This window comes from Pagrus major, chromosome 7 (assembly GCF_040436345.1).
Source record: "Pagrus major chromosome 7, Pma_NU_1.0".
Taxonomy (NCBI): Eukaryota; Metazoa; Chordata; class Actinopteri; order Spariformes; family Sparidae; genus Pagrus; species Pagrus major.
In genome coordinates, this window is record NC_133221.1 from 6,712,700 (window position 1) to 6,733,462 (window position 20,763).

General features: G+C 39.6%; 1 protein-coding gene across 1 annotated transcript in view; it reads left to right on the forward strand.

Moving 5' to 3' along the window:
* atp9a (ATPase phospholipid transporting 9A) overlaps positions 1 to 20,188 on the forward strand; it is a 35,979-nt gene extending 15,791 nt beyond the window's left edge. Inside the window, exons 15-28 of the mRNA XM_073470591.1 lie at positions 2,609 to 2,770; positions 4,259 to 4,351; positions 4,471 to 4,554; positions 5,406 to 5,576; positions 6,480 to 6,578; positions 8,341 to 8,430; positions 8,691 to 8,835; positions 10,096 to 10,160; positions 11,683 to 11,838; positions 13,923 to 13,987; positions 14,243 to 14,351; positions 14,461 to 14,518; positions 16,308 to 16,511; positions 18,407 to 20,188. Coding sequence (XP_073326692.1) covers positions 2,609 to 2,770; positions 4,259 to 4,351; positions 4,471 to 4,554; positions 5,406 to 5,576; positions 6,480 to 6,578; positions 8,341 to 8,430; positions 8,691 to 8,835; positions 10,096 to 10,160; positions 11,683 to 11,838; positions 13,923 to 13,987; positions 14,243 to 14,351; positions 14,461 to 14,518; positions 16,308 to 16,511; positions 18,407 to 18,543 — 1,638 coding nt within the window. The 3' untranslated portion in view covers positions 18,544 to 20,188. The remainder of the gene's footprint in view (positions 1 to 2,608; positions 2,771 to 4,258; positions 4,352 to 4,470; positions 4,555 to 5,405; positions 5,577 to 6,479; positions 6,579 to 8,340; positions 8,431 to 8,690; positions 8,836 to 10,095; positions 10,161 to 11,682; positions 11,839 to 13,922; positions 13,988 to 14,242; positions 14,352 to 14,460; positions 14,519 to 16,307; positions 16,512 to 18,406) is intronic.
* The last annotated feature ends 575 nt before the right edge of the window (positions 20,189 to 20,763 follow it).

Below are 20,763 nucleotides of genomic sequence, written 5' to 3' on the forward strand. Positions count from 1 at the left end.
TGAGATTGACCGTCATGTTTAGCTTCTTCCATTTTCTAATGATTGCTCCAACAGTGGACCTTTTTTCACCAAGCTGCTTGGCAATTGCTCTGTAGCCCTTTCCAGCCTTGTGGAGGTGTACAATTTTGTCTCTGGTGTCTTTGGACAGCTCTTTGGTCTTCGCCATGTTACAAGTTAAAGTCTTACTGATTGTATGGGGTGGACAGGTGTCTTTATGCAGCTAATGACCTCAAACAGGTGCATCTGATTCAGGATGATACATGGAGTGCAGGTGGACTTCTAATGGGCGGACTAACAGGTCTTTCAGGGTCAGAATTCTAGATGATACACAGGTGTTCAAATACTTATTTGCAGCTATATCTCACAAATAAATTGTTAAAAAATCATGCATTGTGATTTCTGGATTTTTCTTTTTAGTTTATCTCTCTCACAGTGGACATGCACCTACGATGAAAATTTCAGACCCCTCCATGATTTCTAAGTGGGAGAAATAGCAAAATAGCAGGGTGTTCAAATACTTATTTTCCTCACTGTATATACTGATAGAACGTTTAATACAAGAAAAGCAACTGAAAGACAAAAAAAACAGTTCAAAAAACAGTGAAAATATTAAAATATGTTTATTTAAAGAAGAGGGGTAAATGAACCAATAATAGCAACAACACGCACATTACTTAACGTTAACAATTTAATGCTTTTTTTTGTTGCATCCTTTTCCACATTTATAAAACAAACAGTTGCATTACATCCGTCAGAGGGTATATGTAAATACAGACACAAATACACACAGGCCTACATATATATGTTGATAATATTTCAACTTGACTTGTTGGGAAATGTGAACTTAATCTACTTCAACATCATTTTCTCAAGGACAAACATGGAAGGCCCAACGGGAGAACAGACTTCCGATCTCAAGATGCAGAGTTTTTGTCACTACAGGCCATTATCTTGAGTGTCTTCACTGCTTTCTAATTGAAGGCCAAACGGCATTCCACATTTATGTCCTTGATCAGTATGAATTCTTTGAACATCAGGAAGAGGGCTGCGGAATCTGACTTCGATCCATTTCCTGCGGCGTAAATACGGATTTCCTTAATGTGCTCCCCGGCCCATTGCACTTATCCCCTTTTGAATTTCCTCTTTGATAACACATTTTAATAGAGTCCTGTGCATCTGTCCTTTTTAAAGATTTGTGATTTATATTGTGAGATGGAAATTGAGCCGTTTCATTCTTTTAGGTCACATTGGATAACAATTTAGACTGTTTGAGTTGCTGCTGAGCCCTGAAGATTGCTTTGTATGAGTTTGATACAATCTGGAGCAAGATTCAGTTTGCTTTCCTACAGCTTTCAGGAAGTCTTAATATAGATCTGGTTTTGGCTGTGAGCACTATGGACACACTGTCAGTGACTGTTGAATGCATGGTTTTACCTATGAGGTCAGAAGTGACGTTTTACCACATACAGTTTATATATATCTAAGATATATACAAGATATCTACATGCAAACGAAAACAGTTCTTTTTGCTCTTACATTAAAATCAGAATCATCTTGTGCATAAGAATCAGATGGCTGACTTACATTTTGTGTGATTCACCAGTGAGAGTTTTTTTATCTGAATCACTTTGCTTTTCGGCTCATAAAAAACTTGTCAGCCATCTGGTGGTTTTGAGTCAAGCCAACTGGATGCAAAGTTATTCAGTCCAGTTAGAAATCTGCAGCCAACCCAGATGCCGCTGTTACAAGGTGGTGCTGTTGTGGCCGACACCAGATCCAAGAATGCCTCCACAGTGATTATTTCTAGACTGTGACTAAGCACAATCTTCATATTTCCCAACCTGGATGACAAACATTACGGTAGTCTGAGCTTTTCTGACGTTAAACTGCTTCGGGTCAGGCATTGTCAGACTACGTGGTCATGTATTTCCAAAATAAGGAATTTTGAAACCGCACAATCTGTGGTTGTAAAAGTGGAACATGGCAATCTTTGTTGTTTTCTCTCATCTGTGTCCATTTGGCTGCTCTGCTATTAAACCTGTCAGAAGATAGTTGATGAATTGGCTTTGTGATTTGGCTTCTGGTCTGGAAGTTATTGGGCAATGTCATCTCCCCTCTTTTTCTCCTCACACTGACACACACACACACACACACACACACACACACACACACACACACACACAAGCTAACATTGTATTAATGGATGTCATTTGTTGTGTCCTTCAGACAGAATCAAGGAAAAACAATATTTTCAGTTCAGAAATGGACCCTAGTTTATCAATCAATACACTTGAGTGCTGAAAATGCTTGAGCTATTGATTAAAGCTGAATGGTTACTGTGCTCTCTCACATCCTGCTCAGTCCAAAGTGCCCTTCACTGTTTGCTTGATCTTTTCTAATTCAATAAATGGAACATCATATTGACAAAATGGTTTTACCATGAGAATAATCAAAAGCAGTGGTCACTTTTCTCTTTTGCTGCTTGTACCTGAGTGATGATTATATTGTATAATTTGATAAAAACATAAAATGTTAGCTATCATATTCACCTTTTACATCCATATTTTAATGACCACACACTAAAGTCTTTACTATGTCGTGTTGATAGGTGTCGCTGGTGCAGTGGACAGAGAGCGTTGGTCTGACCCTGGTGGGTAGAGACCAGTCCTCCATGCAGCTGCGGACCCCTACTGGCCAAATACTGAACTTCACCATCCTGCAGATATTCCCCTTCACCTATGAGAGCAAGAGGATGGGAATCATTGTGCGAGTGAGTGCCAAGATCATTTTGTTGCTGATCATTAATGTTCTCTTTAGCCAGTTGATTTGCAGCAGCTGTTGTGCATTTTCATTTCTTGTGTGATTCAAAGAAATTGATTCCCTAGTTTGGCCAATTGCTTAAGCTTACTTTGAAATACAATGTAGACCAGTGCTTGTTGCTAGGAGGGCGATTGGAACTTAACTCCAACTTCAACAAGGCAAACAAAAGAAAAACAGATTCATATTAAAGAGTTTTATCCGAGAAAAACCTCACCTTGTAATAACCTGTGACTAAGTCTGATGACTAACATTACTTTTGTTGGCTGCACTATAACTCAGGAAGCCTGGGATTTGAAAACATGACTTCCTCATGACAATATTTTTAAACGCTTTTTGAAACCCCTGGTGAACACCAAAATAACTTATGCATTTCCTAGGCAACACAGAATCATAAAATAGTGCACGTGCACCGTGGCTCACATGGGTATGGAGTGGAAATCCCTTCTCAGTTAAACACACCCCGGTATTTAAAGGGGACTTCTGGTACTTTTAAACCCTGGGATCTATGCTAACATATTTTGGTGGGTAAAGGTAAAGTTTTGGAATTAGGTGGCTTATTCGACAGGATCCCTACAGATCGACCTCAAAGATTTACCTGTTTGTATAAGAATAAGATCCTTTTTGTTTAACCAGAAACAGCTGCTATGGCTCTCACCAAATCCTCTCACAAAAACATTATTTTTATCATTAGTTTTATCACAATTCATTAAAACTTGACAGAAACAAAATAAAACTTATTGGTTGGTCTTTCCACTGGTCCAAAAGTCTACATCTCTGGTTTAGTGGACATAAATCCTTATTTCAAGGAGCAAGTTGTGGAAGTATTCTTCTGCTTCCCTTGCTTCTCTGATGTCAGTGCTCCATCTCACTCCTCTCCTGATATTTTAACATTTACAGGGGTAAATTAAGGGTTGTTTATTTTGATCAAACCAGAGATAGATTGCTGGAACAGTAGAAAGATGACCAAAGATGATTTTGGTGAGTGCTAATTTCTTTCTGTCAAATTTCATAAAGTATATTTTTTGATGATAAAATCACTTCTTTAAATGGAGTCTGGTGGATTTGGCAAGAGCGACATTGCGGCAGTTAACTATATTACTCCTTTCCAAAAAGGTCTACGTCTGTAGGGTTCTCTTCAATGATGTTGACAGACACAGACAAATAATTTGAGCCTGTCAGTGGCGAAACAACCACTTTCAGCTAAGCTACTTTGACCATCGAAAGATTACAGGGCAGCCATTGCAGCCCGTTTCGCTGCTGCTGTCTGAGACAATCTGCTGGATTGATTCCAAAATGTTTTGTATCTATTAGTCACTTATACAAACAAAGTATGTAAACATAGAGCTCAGGTATAAAAATACCAAAATTCCCCTTTAATGCAAGATGAATCAGGTTTTTACATCCTATTTATATCTCACTTGGAATAATTATTTTCTAGGATGAATCTACAGGAGAGATCACTTTCTACATGAAGGGTGCTGATGTGGTGATGGCAGGCATCGTTCAGTATAATGACTGGCTGGAAGAGGAGGTAGGGTCCTTCTTTTTCGAGACATGATGAATGTAACAACAGTGATTTTATTCCTGTTATAAATGACTCACAGGCTAATAGACTTGCTGAATCCAGATGTTGCTGACTCTGTTTTCTAGTGTGGAAACATGGCGAGGGAAGGCCTGAGGGTCCTTGTGGTCTCCAAGAAGTCCCTGACAGAGGAGCAGTATCAGGATTTTGAGGCAAGTGCTGTCTCGTGAAATTAAGCCTGAGATTTGGACTCAACATCACAATACTTTCAAATTCTGTTTGTCTGGCTAATGTTTTGTTAGAGCTGGTGACACACAGAAACATCAACAGTGTGTTAGATATCTCAATTTACACTCACACTGCCAAAACACAAATGCAGAATGATATTTCATGCAACAGGTTCTGTATTTCTAAATGTCAAAGTGTGTTGCTGGGTAATTAGAGGGTCCAGTCCATACACCCCACCCTCCTACGCACACACCCAGGCCCCACTCATTGTTTGAGCAGGGCTGGGCTGTCTCCCCTGAAGTCTTCACCCCCAGGCCCGTTACTGAAGTGTATAATTGTGTGAGCAGAGCTGGTGGGCAGCAGTGAGTCACCGACTGAGTCACACGCAGAGTTTGTGTTCCTGTATGAGTCACACTCAGATTGTTTTTGCTTTATCTCACTCGCAAATTGCCCTGGAGCTGGAGCACCGACAATGGGCGTTAACCAATTGATCATGTCTGTTCTGTATTTCCAGCTCTCTGAAACATAGTAGCTCTAAGGGCTGCATGCATGCAAATACCTTGCAATTTGTATTTAAACTGAAACTTTGATAGCTGACATGCAAATTTCTGTGCGTGGTGAATGGGTTGTATTCATGCTGCACAGTTTAATCTCTGTAGGTGGCAAAAAAAATCTGCTCATGTGTGCACACTGTAGGGAAACCCTGTTTTAGTTGTTTTATTCTTTCTCCCTCTATTCCTGGCTGTTTCCATTGTTTGGTCTTGCAATTATTCCACCATATACTATTTTAATCTCCTCCCACTCAAAACATTCCCATCGCTCTCCTGCTCCCCAGGCACGTTATGTCCAGGCCAAGCTGAGCGTCCATGATCGCTCTCTGAAGGTGGCAACAGTGATTGAGAGTCTGGAGATGGAGATGGAGCTGCTGTGTCTGACTGGGGTGGAGGACCAGCTCCAGACGGATGTCAGGCCCACCCTGGAGATCCTCCGCAACGCAGGCATCAAGGTCTGGGGGGTAGCTCTCAGTAGCAACAAACTCATAAAAACTAAACATAGAAACAAGACATATGTTTTTCATATCTATCTACATGAACAAACATCATCCAAGTGCCTCCTTGAAGTATAAAGAAAACAAGATTAAAGTGAATTTGAATGAATTATAAGGAGAATTTTAAGTGGTCGGTTTGCGCCTCAGATGGTTGATATAAAATATCTGACCACATGAGCATTTGGACCAAGAAAGCTGATTAGTCACTGAGATATAAAGGGTTGGTTCACCCAATATACAAAAAAGAACAAGAAGAAAATCTCACTTGGTTCCAGGTGCCATACAGAAAGGTTTAGGTTTATTTGATCAGGTTTTAGTCTCTTAAGATTTCCACCTCAGTGAAGTGAAGGTAAATGGGATTTTATTTCAGCTGCTGTCAGCATTTAAAACTTAAATTTTGGAAATTCAATAGCTGGATCCTCCCAGAAAAAATGGTCCTGTAACTCTTGATAAACCACAGAACATGCTGCCAACTGTTTCCATAGGGACTATTTCCTCCATAGAAAGTAGTTCTGATGAAAACGTTTGCAAGGATTATCCAGAGTAACTGGAACATTGCTTCTGAAAAGACATGAAGACATTTTAAGATGTCTTCATTAGCAGTAGAAATTAGATTCCTTTCATGAAGAATTGAATCTGAGTGAAGCCAGTAATAATAAATAAAACCCCAAAACACTGCAGTTAGGAAATCCTTTTTTTGTTATTTGAGTGAATAAACCATTTAGATTCTCTTATAACCTTAGTATATAACAGATAACAGAAATGAATATACAAGTTTAATTGGAATGTCTTTTCAAACATCAGTGCATCTTCTGAATCAAAAAAAAGATCTTTGCTACATGTCACTCTGTTTCTGTGTAGGTTTGGATGCTGACAGGAGACAAGCTTGAAACAGCCACATGCACGGCTAAGAACGCCCATCTGATCACCCGCAACCAGGACATCCACATCTTCAGATCCGTAAGTGCGAGACAAGGACCCCTCTTCCTCTTATATGCACATAAAGTGGGTAATAGTTGATTTTAGTACCACAGGGTTCATCCCAGTTCAATGCAGCACTGACAGTTTCCTGACTCCATCGACCCACGGGCATCCATCCTCTGTGAGACCAAGACCCATTAGCTAGTGGTCAGACAGCCCCACACAACTACGCATGCAGGCCAAGCCAGCATCCACAGCTGAATAAATCACCTCCCACCAGCAAAAGCATCCAAACCACTGTCAAAGAGAACAAACAGGCCTTCGCTCAAACAGAGGAGAAACCAGCTGAACCACTCCCAGAGGGAACATGCAGAGGGCTCACTTCCTAATATGTTTTGCAGGTTTCGGGCTCTCCCGCGGCTTTGATAGTCCGCTCTGCCTTCCCCTCTGGAGCCATGCCAGAGCAGAAGGAGAGCCTGCCATATAGGAAGGTTACAACTTGCGTACAACTGCGGTTACTGGAAGAGAATAACAATGGTTGGCACGGCTTGAAAACCTCCGTCCCAGTGGATGGGGGAGTGCTGACTGGGCCTGCAACACATACATCTGGATTAGTTTCCTGGTGGCCACCAATGGCCAGATCTGGATTGACGTATGAATAGTCAGCGGTTGAAGGATATTCATTCCAGAGCATAACTCTTGTCGACAGATTAACACCATGCCCTGTCAGTGCTGCATTTTTGGAGAAGTCTATATTTGAACCTGGCACAATTGTTAGGGACCTCAGTTGATTTTATAATACAGTATACTCCCCCACATTCCAACTTTGATTTTTGTACTACTTTGACCCTCCTTATCAAGCATTTGTGTGTTCCATAAACATTTAATACATGGTTTATAACACACTATAATCTAGCTATACACAGGAAAGGACATTTTGTAATGTTAATTAATGTATTTGAACAATTATAACTTACCCTAATGAAGACACATTTCATTTGGGTGTGTTGCTCAGGTAGTAGAGTGAGAGTTTTCTAATTTTTTTTAGTAGAATCATGTCTTGATGATATGATTCTATCATGATTTGGTTTTATAAAATTCAGCTAATTAAAGTCATGTCTCCAGGCAGATTGTAATTTAAAGCTGACAGAATGTGTAGTTAACAGTGTTAAAAATGAAAAGCATGGACCACAGTTCATTTTACTGAAGTGATTTTTGCCTACATGCCCCCATGTATTGATATTAAGGCTTCACTGATCTGATTTGTTAAGATGATCTGGTAATATACAGACATGTTCTGTTCTGCTTTGTTGAGCTAAAAATGTAACTGAAGTTGATGCTTAATAGTAATGCTAGAACTGGAAAATGAAAATATGTAGATGCTTTACAAGATGGAGGTGTATGAATGTCTTACAGTTAAAGTAACAGTCTCATGTTAACTTAATACATAAGAACTGTCCTAATGAATTTTTATGCAGTGAGTAAAAAAACATCAGTTTAACTTTACAATAAACAGTCGCTTAGTGGTTATTATAAAGTGTTACCAAATACTCAGTTTATTCCTAATAGATGGCTTATAGATATTTTCGTCATATCATCCAGCCTTATCATTTTGGTATTTTGTTGCTCTAACATTTGCCGTCATTGCACCTGGAGGGAAAATAGCTGCCCTGATTCTTAGGAGCTACCGGTCTGATAACAATCAGGATGCTAAGACAGACAGATTGTCATCGTAGATAATTTTTTTTCTTGTGAGTGTCTTTTGTGTGTGTATTCTTAAATGCGGTTTCCATTGCCATAGGTGACAACACGAGGGGAAGCCCACCTGGAGCTCAACGCTTTCAGGAGAAAACACGACTGCGCTTTGGTGATATCAGGGGACTCGCTTGAGGTAAAGTCTGAGTGCATCTGTGTTTCTAACCCTCCTCCCACTGACTTCTATCTCTTTATGAAACTCTGACATGTTTTCTGTGTGATGCATGATAAAACTCGTTGCCATTGAAGCATCTCTGGAAGTGGTATCTGTGGTCACAGTCACTTTCTAAACCGCAGTAGGAGCTTAACTGTAAGTTAAGTTGAGGTATTAAAGATCCACAGTTGAGATCAGTTATAAGTGGCGCTCACTCGTTCATTCTTGTGGGTTTCTTGCAGGTTTGTCTGAAATACTATGAGTATGAGTTCATGGAGCTTGCATGTCAGTGTCCCGCTGTGGTTTGCTGCCGATGCACCCCCACTCAGAAGGCTCAGATAGTCCGGCTGCTGCAAGAGCGCACAGGCAAACTCACCTGCGCTGTAGGTGAGTAGAAAATAGAAACTCGCCAACAGCTTTTTCATGGGGGAATTCAGTCTGTACAGTTTTATTTTTTACTGTGGGTTTTTAACATTTAACAGCTTCTTTACCTTCTCAACATCCTTCTCCAAATATATTTATCTGTTTCCACCACAAACCTCACCAGCCCTCCCAGTATAACCACTGATAAAAGTCCACAAATAAACAGAGCTGATTATAGTGTACACAGATACTAATAATTACAACCCCAATTCCAAAAGATTTGGGCTGCTGTGTAAAGCATAAATAAAAACAGAATGCAATCATTTGCAAATGTAATGTATTAAGCTTGATTCATTTACAGAAATGTTTTTCTTTCATAATTCGTATCACTACATATCCACGGCCACATAATGGGTTAACTTAAGTTATTTCTTTCTGACTTAGTTTGAGGCCACTTAGCCATGTCGGGCTTCATTAAACTCATCTGGTTCCGCTGTTATAATTCAGGAAATGGTTATTAAGTTATATTAAACTCCATTATTAGATTTTGCATGTGTTTCACAAAATCAAAGACAAAAACTCTCTTACAACCTCCATTCCAAAAAAGTTGGGACGCTGTGTAAAATGTTAAAAAGGCGGCGGTAAAAATAAGGGAAACAACAGTGGAAAATATATTGTTCGCATTAACTATTCGATCTTTTTAATTTAACGACTATTCGAATATTCGAAAATCTGGCACTATCCTTAGAATGAACAAATGTTTGAAACATGTTGCTGGCATCATGGTTTTCAACTGATTATGGGCCAAAAAGGATTTATCACATTGTGTTTTCTTCTTTAGAACAGGTGTTGTACTGTGTATCACTTGATGATAATGATGAAGATGATGACACATGATAACTGATAATATAATTCATAATATTGCCATTCAATAGAATCTTAGTTTTTTAATGTGTTACAGTGGAAAGCAGCTCACTGGTTTGAACATCAATCAGTCAGAATATTTTCCTGTGACTTTTTTGTGTTATTGGATATTTTTTTATAATTGATATTGTTTTTCTCATGAATTTCAGCCGTATCACCCACCCCTTTATCTCACCCTTTATTTTGCAAATTCCAAACAGATATGTCATTTTCCTTTCTTTGGCTGTAGTCCTGATCTCTTTATCAGGCCAAATTTAGGGAGTGCCTTGTGAAATACACACACAGACACACACTAACAGTTTGTATTCGTGAATCACTGATGTGAATCCTGACACCTCCATGGCTTTTGTTTTCTCTTAGGGGATGGAGGAAACGATGTCAGCATGATCCAGGAAGCCGACTGTGGCGTGGGAGTGGAGGGAAAAGTAAGACTCTCTCCATCTCATCGCCTCACATTGACGTGCCGCTCTCACAGATTTTCGCTTTGTGTTTCCTGTCAAGATCTCTCTTACGTTCAGAGACGTGCGCACACAGATGATTCCTCTTCATGAGGATCTATTGTCTGAGTAGAGGAAACAAAGATGACAGGATGCTTTTTGCTTTTTTTTTTTTAAAGCAAAAGTCTCTAATCAGTCACCTCTCTGTAAAATCCCTGTTATGATGGACAGTTTGCTCAGACAAGGACCTCAAACATGTGTCAGCAATGATACTACTTGCAGAAAGTTTTTGACTTTTTGGGAAATTAACTTTTTCCCTTTCTTGATAAGAGTTAGTTGAGAGGATCACCACCACTCTTAGCTTAGCATAAAGACTGGAAGCAAGGGGAAACAGCTAGCCTGGCCTTGACTAGGGAGAAACAAAATCTGCCTACTCTGTAGTACTCTGTATATCCTGTTTATGTAACAACAACAGCTGAAGTATAAAAACAACAAGTTTTGCTTTTACCAGAGGTTGTGTATGGAAATGTCTCATGGATGGGAGCAGCATCTTACTGAATTCTCTGCTGGTTGTATACAACCTCATGGTTACAACAAGACTCAAGAAAGTACTCATGTGCAAGAAATAGTCTGGCACATAACCCCCTGTTTTATGACAGAATGTCACACACAGTTAGGTTTGGGTTATTGGAGCTGAAATCATTAGGTGATTTATTGCCGATTTGATCAACAGAATATTTGAAATTAATATATATATATATATATATATATATATATATATATATATATTATATTATATTATATTATATTATATTATATTATATTATATAATAATGTTAAGTAGTTTTCTCAAGCAAAAATGCAAAACATTCTCTGGTTCTCAAATGTGAATATCTTCTATATATTTATATTTTCTTCTGACAGTAAACTGAAATTTTTGGGGGGTATTTGACTGTTGGTTGGATAAAACATTTTTTTTTTTGTATTTGATTTTACAGGATTAACAATTAATGGAGTAACTGAGAAAAAAATAGCAGAATGATCATTAATCAATCAATATAGGAATGTAATTCAAAGTGCTTTACAAGTGATGTAGCAAAACAAGATGAGATGTTAAAATGATAAAAGATATAAAGTCAAAGATAATACAAACAATTCAAATAATGATACAAATAAAATAAGTTATATTAAAATAAATTAAATATTTAAAAAAAATATTTGTGGACGCTGTACTGCTCATTAAGGATTAACATAATATATTCAAAAGCATTTCAGTGCTTTATAAAAATAAGTAAGATTAGGCAGGAATCTTAAAGAGTCCTGATTTTTAGTAATGTCATGTTAGCAGGGAGTCAACCTTCAGTCTGATTTTTCTGTTTCCAAATAACAAAGTTGTATGTCTGTCACCGTACGATCAATTCATAATAACCACCCAAAGGACTGTTTTTTTAGGTCAGCAAAGACGTCTTGTAGCTTGTCCTCACTGCCCTCTGTTCTGTGTGTTCGACAGGAAGGAAAGCAGGCCTCGCTGGCCGCCGACTTCTCGGTGACTCAGTTTAAACATTTAGGCCGTCTCCTCATGGTCCACGGTCGGAACAGCTACAAACGGTCTGCAGCCCTCAGCCAGTTTGTCATCCACAGGAGCCTGTGCATCAGCGCCATGCAGGTAGAGTACAACTCAAACTTGCTGCCATTTAGGTTTGTGTTCATCAGTCATGTTGGAATTATACCCTTGAATTACAAGTGGTTCACAATTATTTTTTATTCAGCAAAACTCTGAGCACAAAATGCTATACTAAGGGTTAGGGTTACTTTCCATAGCAACAATTATTACACTTTAAAATGATTTCCCTTTAAAACAAAATGAAATAATAAATGAAAAAATCAAATGATGCTGTCAAGCAGTAACAACACTGAGTCTGTAACGGTCATTTCCACAAGTTTATACAAAAAGCTATGAGAAAAATGTTGAATTATAGAGTGAGAGTGACTTTTGAAATTACTTTATTTAATGTATGAGGCTGTATTACTGTAAGTATAGATAATAACATCCAGAGTTTGATCGAGTTTGATAGAGTAAATCCTACATTCATTAAAGACAAAATGATGACTGAGATTTTTCTTCACTGCATCAGCTCACATTTTGTCTTCTGTACCAAACAGAAGAAGTGCCTTTAATCAAAGTGTCAACATTCATTATTTCCCTCCCTGATAAGTTTAATTTTCAGTTAATCTAAAATGCATTGAACTACTCTTCTACGACTCTACACTTCTGTAACAGTCACTCAATGTTGTTGTAACTGGAACATTTTGAAAGTAATCAAAGGAAGGAAATAGCATTTTTCCTTTTTTTTTTTTTCCCTTTCCACTACTGCCATACATTTGACATGCAAGTAATTAGAAATGCTGCATGCAGTGCTGCAAACACGCATTGATTCAGTGATCCGCACAGTACATTGAGTAATAAACATCAAAATTTGTACTAGCAAGAGGTGGCTGTGTACTGAAGACTGAGCATGTGATTTAGTGTTTTGCTCTTGGCATGTGAGGAAAGCATATTTTGTTTAAAGGCAGGAATTCAGCGGTCAGCCCGTTTGACTCTTTGCCGCAAGAGTTTGCCAAAGCTATCACGAAAGACCGTAAATTGTCAGGAAAAGAATTGATCTATCGACATTAAAGTTAAGGGCAGGGAGATCTGGGTCATGGTTATCCACAACACCTAAAATCTAAATGTGAGGAGGAAATGATTGGGGCGAGGCAGGGAGAAGTTTCAGGGGTGGTCATGGAAGGGTGGGGTGCTCAGTGACTCAGAGGAGTCAGACCGTGGTGCCCTTCTGAGCCCCCCCGAATCCAGTTCCCATGTCCCAGTCCAAGCTTAGCCCCCGCTGTGGAGGGACAGCCCATGACTCACTGCATCATGGATTTTGGGGTTTTAGGGAGGCCCTCCTCCACATGTCTCACATTAACACCAACCGCAACCGCAGCTGTGACCTGTCTGGTTTGGGGCCGCCTGGCTGGTAGGCGGACTAGTTGACAGCTCAATATTGGCATCATCCATATGTTGAAGACACGTGCTGGAATTAGTAAAGCAGTAGCGCTGCGGTAGAGTTAGGATTGTTGTGGTGTTGCATTTTATGTGTGGGGTTTAGCTAAATGATTAGTCAGAGTGTGACAGCCTTTTGATTTGTGTTCCACTGTGCCAGGTTCATGTTAAGACTTTCATTTTCTTGTATTTCTGTGATATAAAAACAGTTTACAACCCTGATTTCGACAATATATTTGATGTTTTGCCTTATGCTTATGCTTATTCTGAATTTGATGCCTGCAGCATGTCACATACAAGTTTGGATAGGAGCAACAAAGACTTGGAAAGTTGTGGAATTTTTCAAAAACACTTGTTTGAAACATTTGAAACAGGTAAACAGGTTCATTGGTAACAGGGGACAGTATCATAATTGGGTATGAAAGGGGTATCCTCAGTCATTCACAAGCAAGGAACAGTTTGTGAAACACATGATTGTATAAAGGATATTACTACACGGGCTGGGAACACTTGTAAAACTGTTGTCAGGAAACTCTGTTTGTTTGCAATGATTGTATTCTGCTTTCATTTACGTTTCAGACAGCGTCACAACTTTTTGGGAATCAGGGTTGTACTTACGTCCCATTTGAAAATTGATGCCCCTGATTTCAACCATCACCGTAAACAATGCCATTAGGAAGAACTGTTTCTTTTCTCTGTTTCCCCAGGCGGTCTTCTCCTCCGTTTTCTACTTTGCCTCGGTCCCACTCTACCAAGGATTCCTGACGATTGGGTGAGATACAAACTCTGACTGGCGATGACTTATCAAGAGAGCATTTGGCTGCCTTGTCTCCCTGGCATTTCCTCTGTGTTAAAGCACTGTTGAAATGCGAGAAGGGGGAAAATGTGAAAGTATTGACTTACTCGACTGATGAATTTCACTGCTGAATCTAACAAAGAAATGTGTGAAACTTGTTGTCCGTTTGCCATTTTATCGAGAACATACTGTATTCTCCACACTGAGGTCACATGAGTTTGTCTCTTGCAGCTACTCCACTGCTTACACCATGTTCCCCGTCTTCTCCCTGGTGCTGGACAAAGATGTTAAGTCAGAGGTCGCCATGTTGTACCCAGAATTGTACAAAGATCTCTTGAAGGTATTAAATGAATGTTAACACACTTACTGTTACAGTGCAGCCAAATATAATACACAGAAACATGTATGAGAAGTGGTAAATATGAAGTTCTGCTGTTTTCTTTCCACAGGGTCGACCGCTGTCGTTCAAGACATTTCTAATATGGGTCTTGATAAGTATCTATCAAGGTAAGGAAGAATTTGTACAAACTGCTGTTAATAATCAGAGTCTGCAGAGTCAGCAGTCACTTTGAAGCATTCAAACAGTATATTAGATAAACATTTTTGTCTAGTTGTTTGCAGATGTACAAGACACGAGATCAGACATCAAGGCCCAATCCCAATACACCCCTTGCACCGACTACTTAACCCTACCCCTCCATTTTGCTTGTCCACACCTTAAGAGTGTCCCAGTTCTTGTTGGAATAGAGGGGTAGGACAGTCTTAGGGCTGCATTGCTGTCCCAACTGAGGTTTTTCACACTTCAGACCATGGGTTATGTACCTTTTTTTTTATTTTTATTTTTTATAACAAGCATAAAACAATTGCTAGTAGTTTGCTCTCGTCTCAGTAGCTAACGAGCAAGCTAGCTAACTTTACCCTGTTATTGCTGATTTATGCATGACAGTCTGACATTTTGATCTATTTCAGTGTTGTATTCACCCCCTTTTGATAACATATTACGCCCAACATTTAACTTAAGTCCAGCAGCAGGGTTTCTAGACTCTGTACCACTCCTCTAATATCAGTGCAGATGAAGACAGCGTGTCGGAAATGTCCCGTCACGTCTGTTAACGTGAACACAGTCAACATCTACTGATGACGTTGGAGGGTTTTGAAGGGGTGTCCAATTTCATAGTGGGAGTTGTCAGCCACTACTCCTTGTACGTTTGTTCTGAGGGGCAGTCATAACAAGGGGTGGGGGTAAAAAAAACTGATGAGCAAAGATAAATAAAGGCTTCTTCTCTCCTTTGTGACACATTACGCTGTAACAGCCCACACACTTTCTTCTAAACTTGTGGAGGAGTTTATTTGTGTTGACTTTGTTTGTCAAAAAGCCTGAGGTTACTCCCCAACATGGACCATTTGCAGTGAAAAGGTGTTTACAGGGGCATCATAAGCTACGCCCCGAAACTTTTATCTATTTTTGTTGAAACACGAACGTACTTTTGCATGACTGATCTTAAGCTGCTGTATAATTATAAGTACTGAGGGCCTGGTTTCCAAACCACAGCTCTGCGTGTTGGTATCACTTTACTCATAGTTTATTCTGCGGCACCTTATTTTAGTATTTTAGTAGTTTACGGTGATCAAATAATTCCAGTTTTCACTATCAAGTGGTGTTAAAAGATATCAAGTTAATGAAAGAAATTATCTGAGGGGATAAGGATCCTGGGAGGGAAAATAAATTTTTAAAAAAAGTGAATCACGTTCAGTTCGAAGCCTGTCAAACCAACAAAAGGCAGTGAAAGGTTCTCAGAAATGTCACAAAGAATTAAATAAATCAGAAGATAACATTGTTAGTCATTGAAATGGTGGGTGAAAAGACAGTTCATGTCCTTCAATCAGTTGGTTAAGAATAGATGAAACCAAACCTTTTAATATTTTTTTCATTGCCTCCAGTCATTAGATAAAATACATTCAGAATTGATTAGTCTTACTCCTCTGTGTATCTTTAACTCACTACTTTTATTTTTCAGATTCTCACCTGGTCTTGACACAATTAATGATTTATCTATTCCTCAATTTTCTTCCATGCAACATTTTCCATTTTCCTTTTTACATGATAATATGATGCTATGTCCGCGTATGTCCGGGGTCAGCTACCTAGATGCTGGTAACTACAGCTATCCAGTGAGGCCCTACCCTAACCCTAACCCTAACCCTAACCCTAACCCTCAAACCAAAGATTGACTGTGCCCTGGATAAATGTTGTGTGGGTCTCACTCTCAAGTTGTGCCCTCTTTTCACTCCACAGGGAGCATCATCATGTACGGAGCGCTGCTGCTCTTCGAGTCAGAGTTCGTCCATATTGTAGCCATTTCCTTCACCTCTCTCATCCTGACGGAGCTGCTGATGGTGGCCCTGACCATTCAGACGTGGCACTGGCTCATGATAGTCGGCGAACTCCTGAGCCTGGCCTGCTACGTCGCCTCACTCGTCTTCCTGCACGAGTTCATAGGTGAGTGAGCACAAAAACATATGTACAGAAACTCCTATCTCGCCAACAAAGAAGGCGACGCCGAGCCTGCAGCGACGTATTTCATCGAGACAAGAAAACAAACGCTGTCTGCATTAATTTCACCACAGCCTGATTGATGTTATTGTGCTTTTGTTGACCTTGAAATAGTACGTCAGCATTCAGCAGTAGGGGAGACCTGCTTGTTCTTATTATGCCTCTGGTGTACAATAAGCAGTGTTATGCTGGATATTAGGAAGGCCAAAGGTGAGTGCATTGACAAGTTGTCCTGGTGTGGAAGAGGCTCGGGGCACACCGTAGTATCAAAGAGGAAATGCCGACAGTCCTGTCAGTTTCCTGTGCACTACCAAGGTTCACGTGTTTATTACAGTAGAGGTGTGTTTGTAGAAAAAAACACTGACAAAAAAATGTGTTCATAGCAAACAAAAGTCTGAAACAAAACAACTTTTACAGCAGAGGAAGGGTGTATTGTTGTTGGTCTTTATATGACTCTATTACAGCCTGCATGTTTCCAAGTAAATAAATGTTGGACATTTATTTACTTGAGCTTGCTAAAAAATAAGCCAATTTTAGTTGTGCCATATTAAGACCCGTGACATATACAATACACTGACCGAGAGCTTTCCAAGCCTTTATTTTGAGCTTTATGTGAGGCGTGGAGCCCCATTTTCAGCCTACAATCTCGACCACTGAGCATCATGACTGGCATGTGGTCGAGGGAACCTTTTTTGGACACTTTTGCTCCCTCTTGAAGTCGGACTGGAATAGATTTTAAAGCCTATTCTTCTGTTGCATGTGCAGTTTACACACTTAACTGGACACTTTCCAAGGGAATTTGTTTGGAACCAGTTTCATGTTTTTTCTTGTTTCTACGAGGACTGACCCCAGAATTTCCCAGTGAATCATCACATTTAAAAAAAAAAAAAAATCAGTATCAAAATAACCAGTGATAGCTGTTTGTACACCCATGGGTACAATGCAAACAGGAGCTGCTAATAGCTTATTCAGGATAACATAATTCAAAATAAGGGGCCATTTTTCAAATTCTAAAACAAATCCCACAGCCAGTGTTGGGGAGTAGTGGGCTGTGTGCATGTCTGAGATGTCTCCCTGCCCCGTCACACCTGAATCAAAAGTTATCAAACTCTGTTGAAGCTTGATAACATCCCTCCAGGACCAGGATTAAAGAACACTGAACTAGTAATTTAAAGGGTAACGTCCCCGATTTTACACATTAAAGTGACTTTACATTAAAGTATCAGATTACATGCAGCTTCCTCTGGAGCCACAAAAGGCTTATACTACTTTTTTTTTTACATATGCAGTAGTACTCCCCATTATGTTCATATGTAAAGTGTCTTTGAGTCTCTTGAAAAGTGCTATAGAAATACAATGTATTATCATTATTATTATTATTACTTTTATTATTATTAATTTTATTTTAGCATTGCTTCTCTGCTGTAATTTAAAGCTGACATTGCTCCACTTTCTCGTGAATATTAGTGTATTTTGGTTCGTGTGTGATCTGGGAAAAGTGTTTTTGAAAAAACTTTGACCTGCTTTTTCCATGTAGCTAACCAAATTAGACTTCTACCTACTTTGCTGTAGTTAAACTTCTTACAGTGTGGAGTAATTGGTAGCTTGCATAGCATTACCCACAGCTAACTTACTGTCTCCATATAAACATTATACCTAAATATAAATCCTTCAAAGCCCCAAATTATGGCAACTGTAGTAGAGCCCAACCAATACTTGATTTTTGGGGCAGATGCCGATACCAATATGAAATTGTAAAAAATTCCACTTTTGATATATCACACATTGTATGTCTGTTTCCTCAAACCTCTTTCTGATATTTGACTCTTCGTCCATGCCAGACGTTTACTTCATCACCACGGTATCGTTCCTGTGGAAGGTGACCGCCATCACGCTGGTGAGCTGTCTGCCCCTTTACATCCTCAAGTACCTGCGAAGACGCTTCTCCCCACCCAACTACTCCAAGCTGACCTCTTAAAGACTGAGACGAGCCTGTGGCCTCATTTAAAACAGAAGGGTGTCCCTGTCTTCATCCAGCAGAGCCTGCGCTTCGACCAGAGAATCAAACCCGGATTCATCCCCTTTAATTTGTTCTGAAAAGTTCCACTTGGAAATGTGAAAGACAGACAGTTATGTCAGGGACAGAGTGTTTACTGAGAGGGAGACTTGGTGTGACGAAGCAGTGTCACTTGCTACACGTGTTTGATGCAAAGACTAACTGATGATTTTCTCTGTGGAGGCTGAGTTAGTTTAACCGACTTATTTATTGTCAGCTGTCCTCTCAGAATTATGAACTTAGAAACGTCCTGAACAGAAATATCATAAATTATTCATTAATCACATCAGTAAATTGTGCACATCCAGTTTGTTTCAAGGAAAGTAACTGGAAAAGTTTGATGTCTCGTTCGCGTTGGAAACTAATTTTCTCTAATTTTCCAGTTCCATCTTAAAGTAAAACCGTTTCTATTGTTAGACGCTGAAATTGACGTAGCATTCTCACTCAGGACTTGATTCACACTCTCCTTAAACAGCGATCTCTAAATGGAGTCGGAGAATTACGTGGTAAAAAAAATAGTTTACTGGCTAGACTTTGCATAAAACACACGTCTGCAAGTTTGTGTATTTGTTTATGCGTCACCGGGATGCTACAGCCCGACACGGCGGAGGTGGTGTGGTTGTTTATTTTAGCATGACCCGTGGTGTCTGATGTTAAATCTGTCTTTGTCTCTTTGTGTGGACCCTGAGTTGTTAGTGTTGGTGGAGCGCGGTCAAAACGGCCACAAAGGAGTGTTGGTTATTTGCAGCCGAAAACCTCCCGCCGGGCATCCCGACTGTGTCTGCGAGGGAATGTTGCAGCCTTCTAATGTGGCTGCTCGGCAGGCCAGCACCGGCCACGCTTCAGCATTGCATGATGACTCACTGTAACAGTGACCTAAAGCCATAACTGAAAATACCCCGGTGACCGGCGTCCAGCTGCCCCCTTTCATGCCATCTAACCCAGGGCCCCCTCACCGCTCACTCCTACTAACCTCCACTGTTCAGCTGTGAAAGAAAAAAGGGATCAAATCACCTCCTCAGTCACATACAATGTGAATATTGTCAATAAGTATTACTACTGCACATTGAGAGAAACAACTGATATGACACTACACTGCTCATGTTTCATTTCATTGGTGGTGTGATGGTGGAGATACTGTAAATAATTAGCAGCTAACAGAGTAACGTGACCACGCTGTCAGTTATTTCAAAATTCTTCAGTTTATTTGGGGAAATAAGTTTTCTCACGTGTCAAAAGAGTGTCCAGGGTGCCATAACTAATCATTTCACTAAAATGTCAGACAAAAAATGTTAATGCCCACTGAATTTACAAGCTGTTTGCACAGAATTTTTGTTTTGTACGACTGATTATTATATTTTTATGTTATAATTACAAAACATGATGCTAAAATGATTTGGTTGCTTGTAAATAACCTTTTTTTTTCTTTTTTTATTATTATTATTATTTATTAACATTTAATTTAATGGTGTTGATTGCACTCAGATGAGCAGAACAAAAAAGGGAGGATTGTGTTGATGTCAATGTTGTGCTGATGATTAATAATAAATCTCATGTTTTCTTTTAATGTGCAATTCTTTTTTCTTTCATGTGACGATTTAAAAAAGTCTTCATGTCCAAACAGCTAAAAGGATAAGACTGGGTTATTGTCAACAAATGTGTCTTTCTGTCCCTGAATATCTGTAGCTCTCAGCCCAAAGCCTGTTTCTAAAAGACTACAATCTTTTAGAGCGTGCTGTAGAAATATAGTTTTGTTCTTTTAGCAGCTCAGCACAGGTTTGTCTGCCCAAACCTAACAGAGCATATGCAAATTGTTGTCAGGACATAAAATAGAAAATTGAGCCTAAGGAAAAGTAAAAGGTTCAACATATCCTCGGTTGAACTACAAGAAAACAGATTTTTGTGAATGAATCAAACTGTAATACTTTTCCCAGGGTATCCCCTCATATATGGCAACTGAATTTGGACTGAAACATCCTCAGCGTGCGTGCAAAAATCATCATGGGTATTATGGCATTCGTGTTCCCCTTCAGCCCGAAGGTTTCTTCTGATGAGGTGTGAGTTACGCCGGACACAAAGGCAGACTGGAGGAGGCTGGGTGTTTGGCACTGTCTCACCAGAGGAGGGAGTCCCTGATGTCTT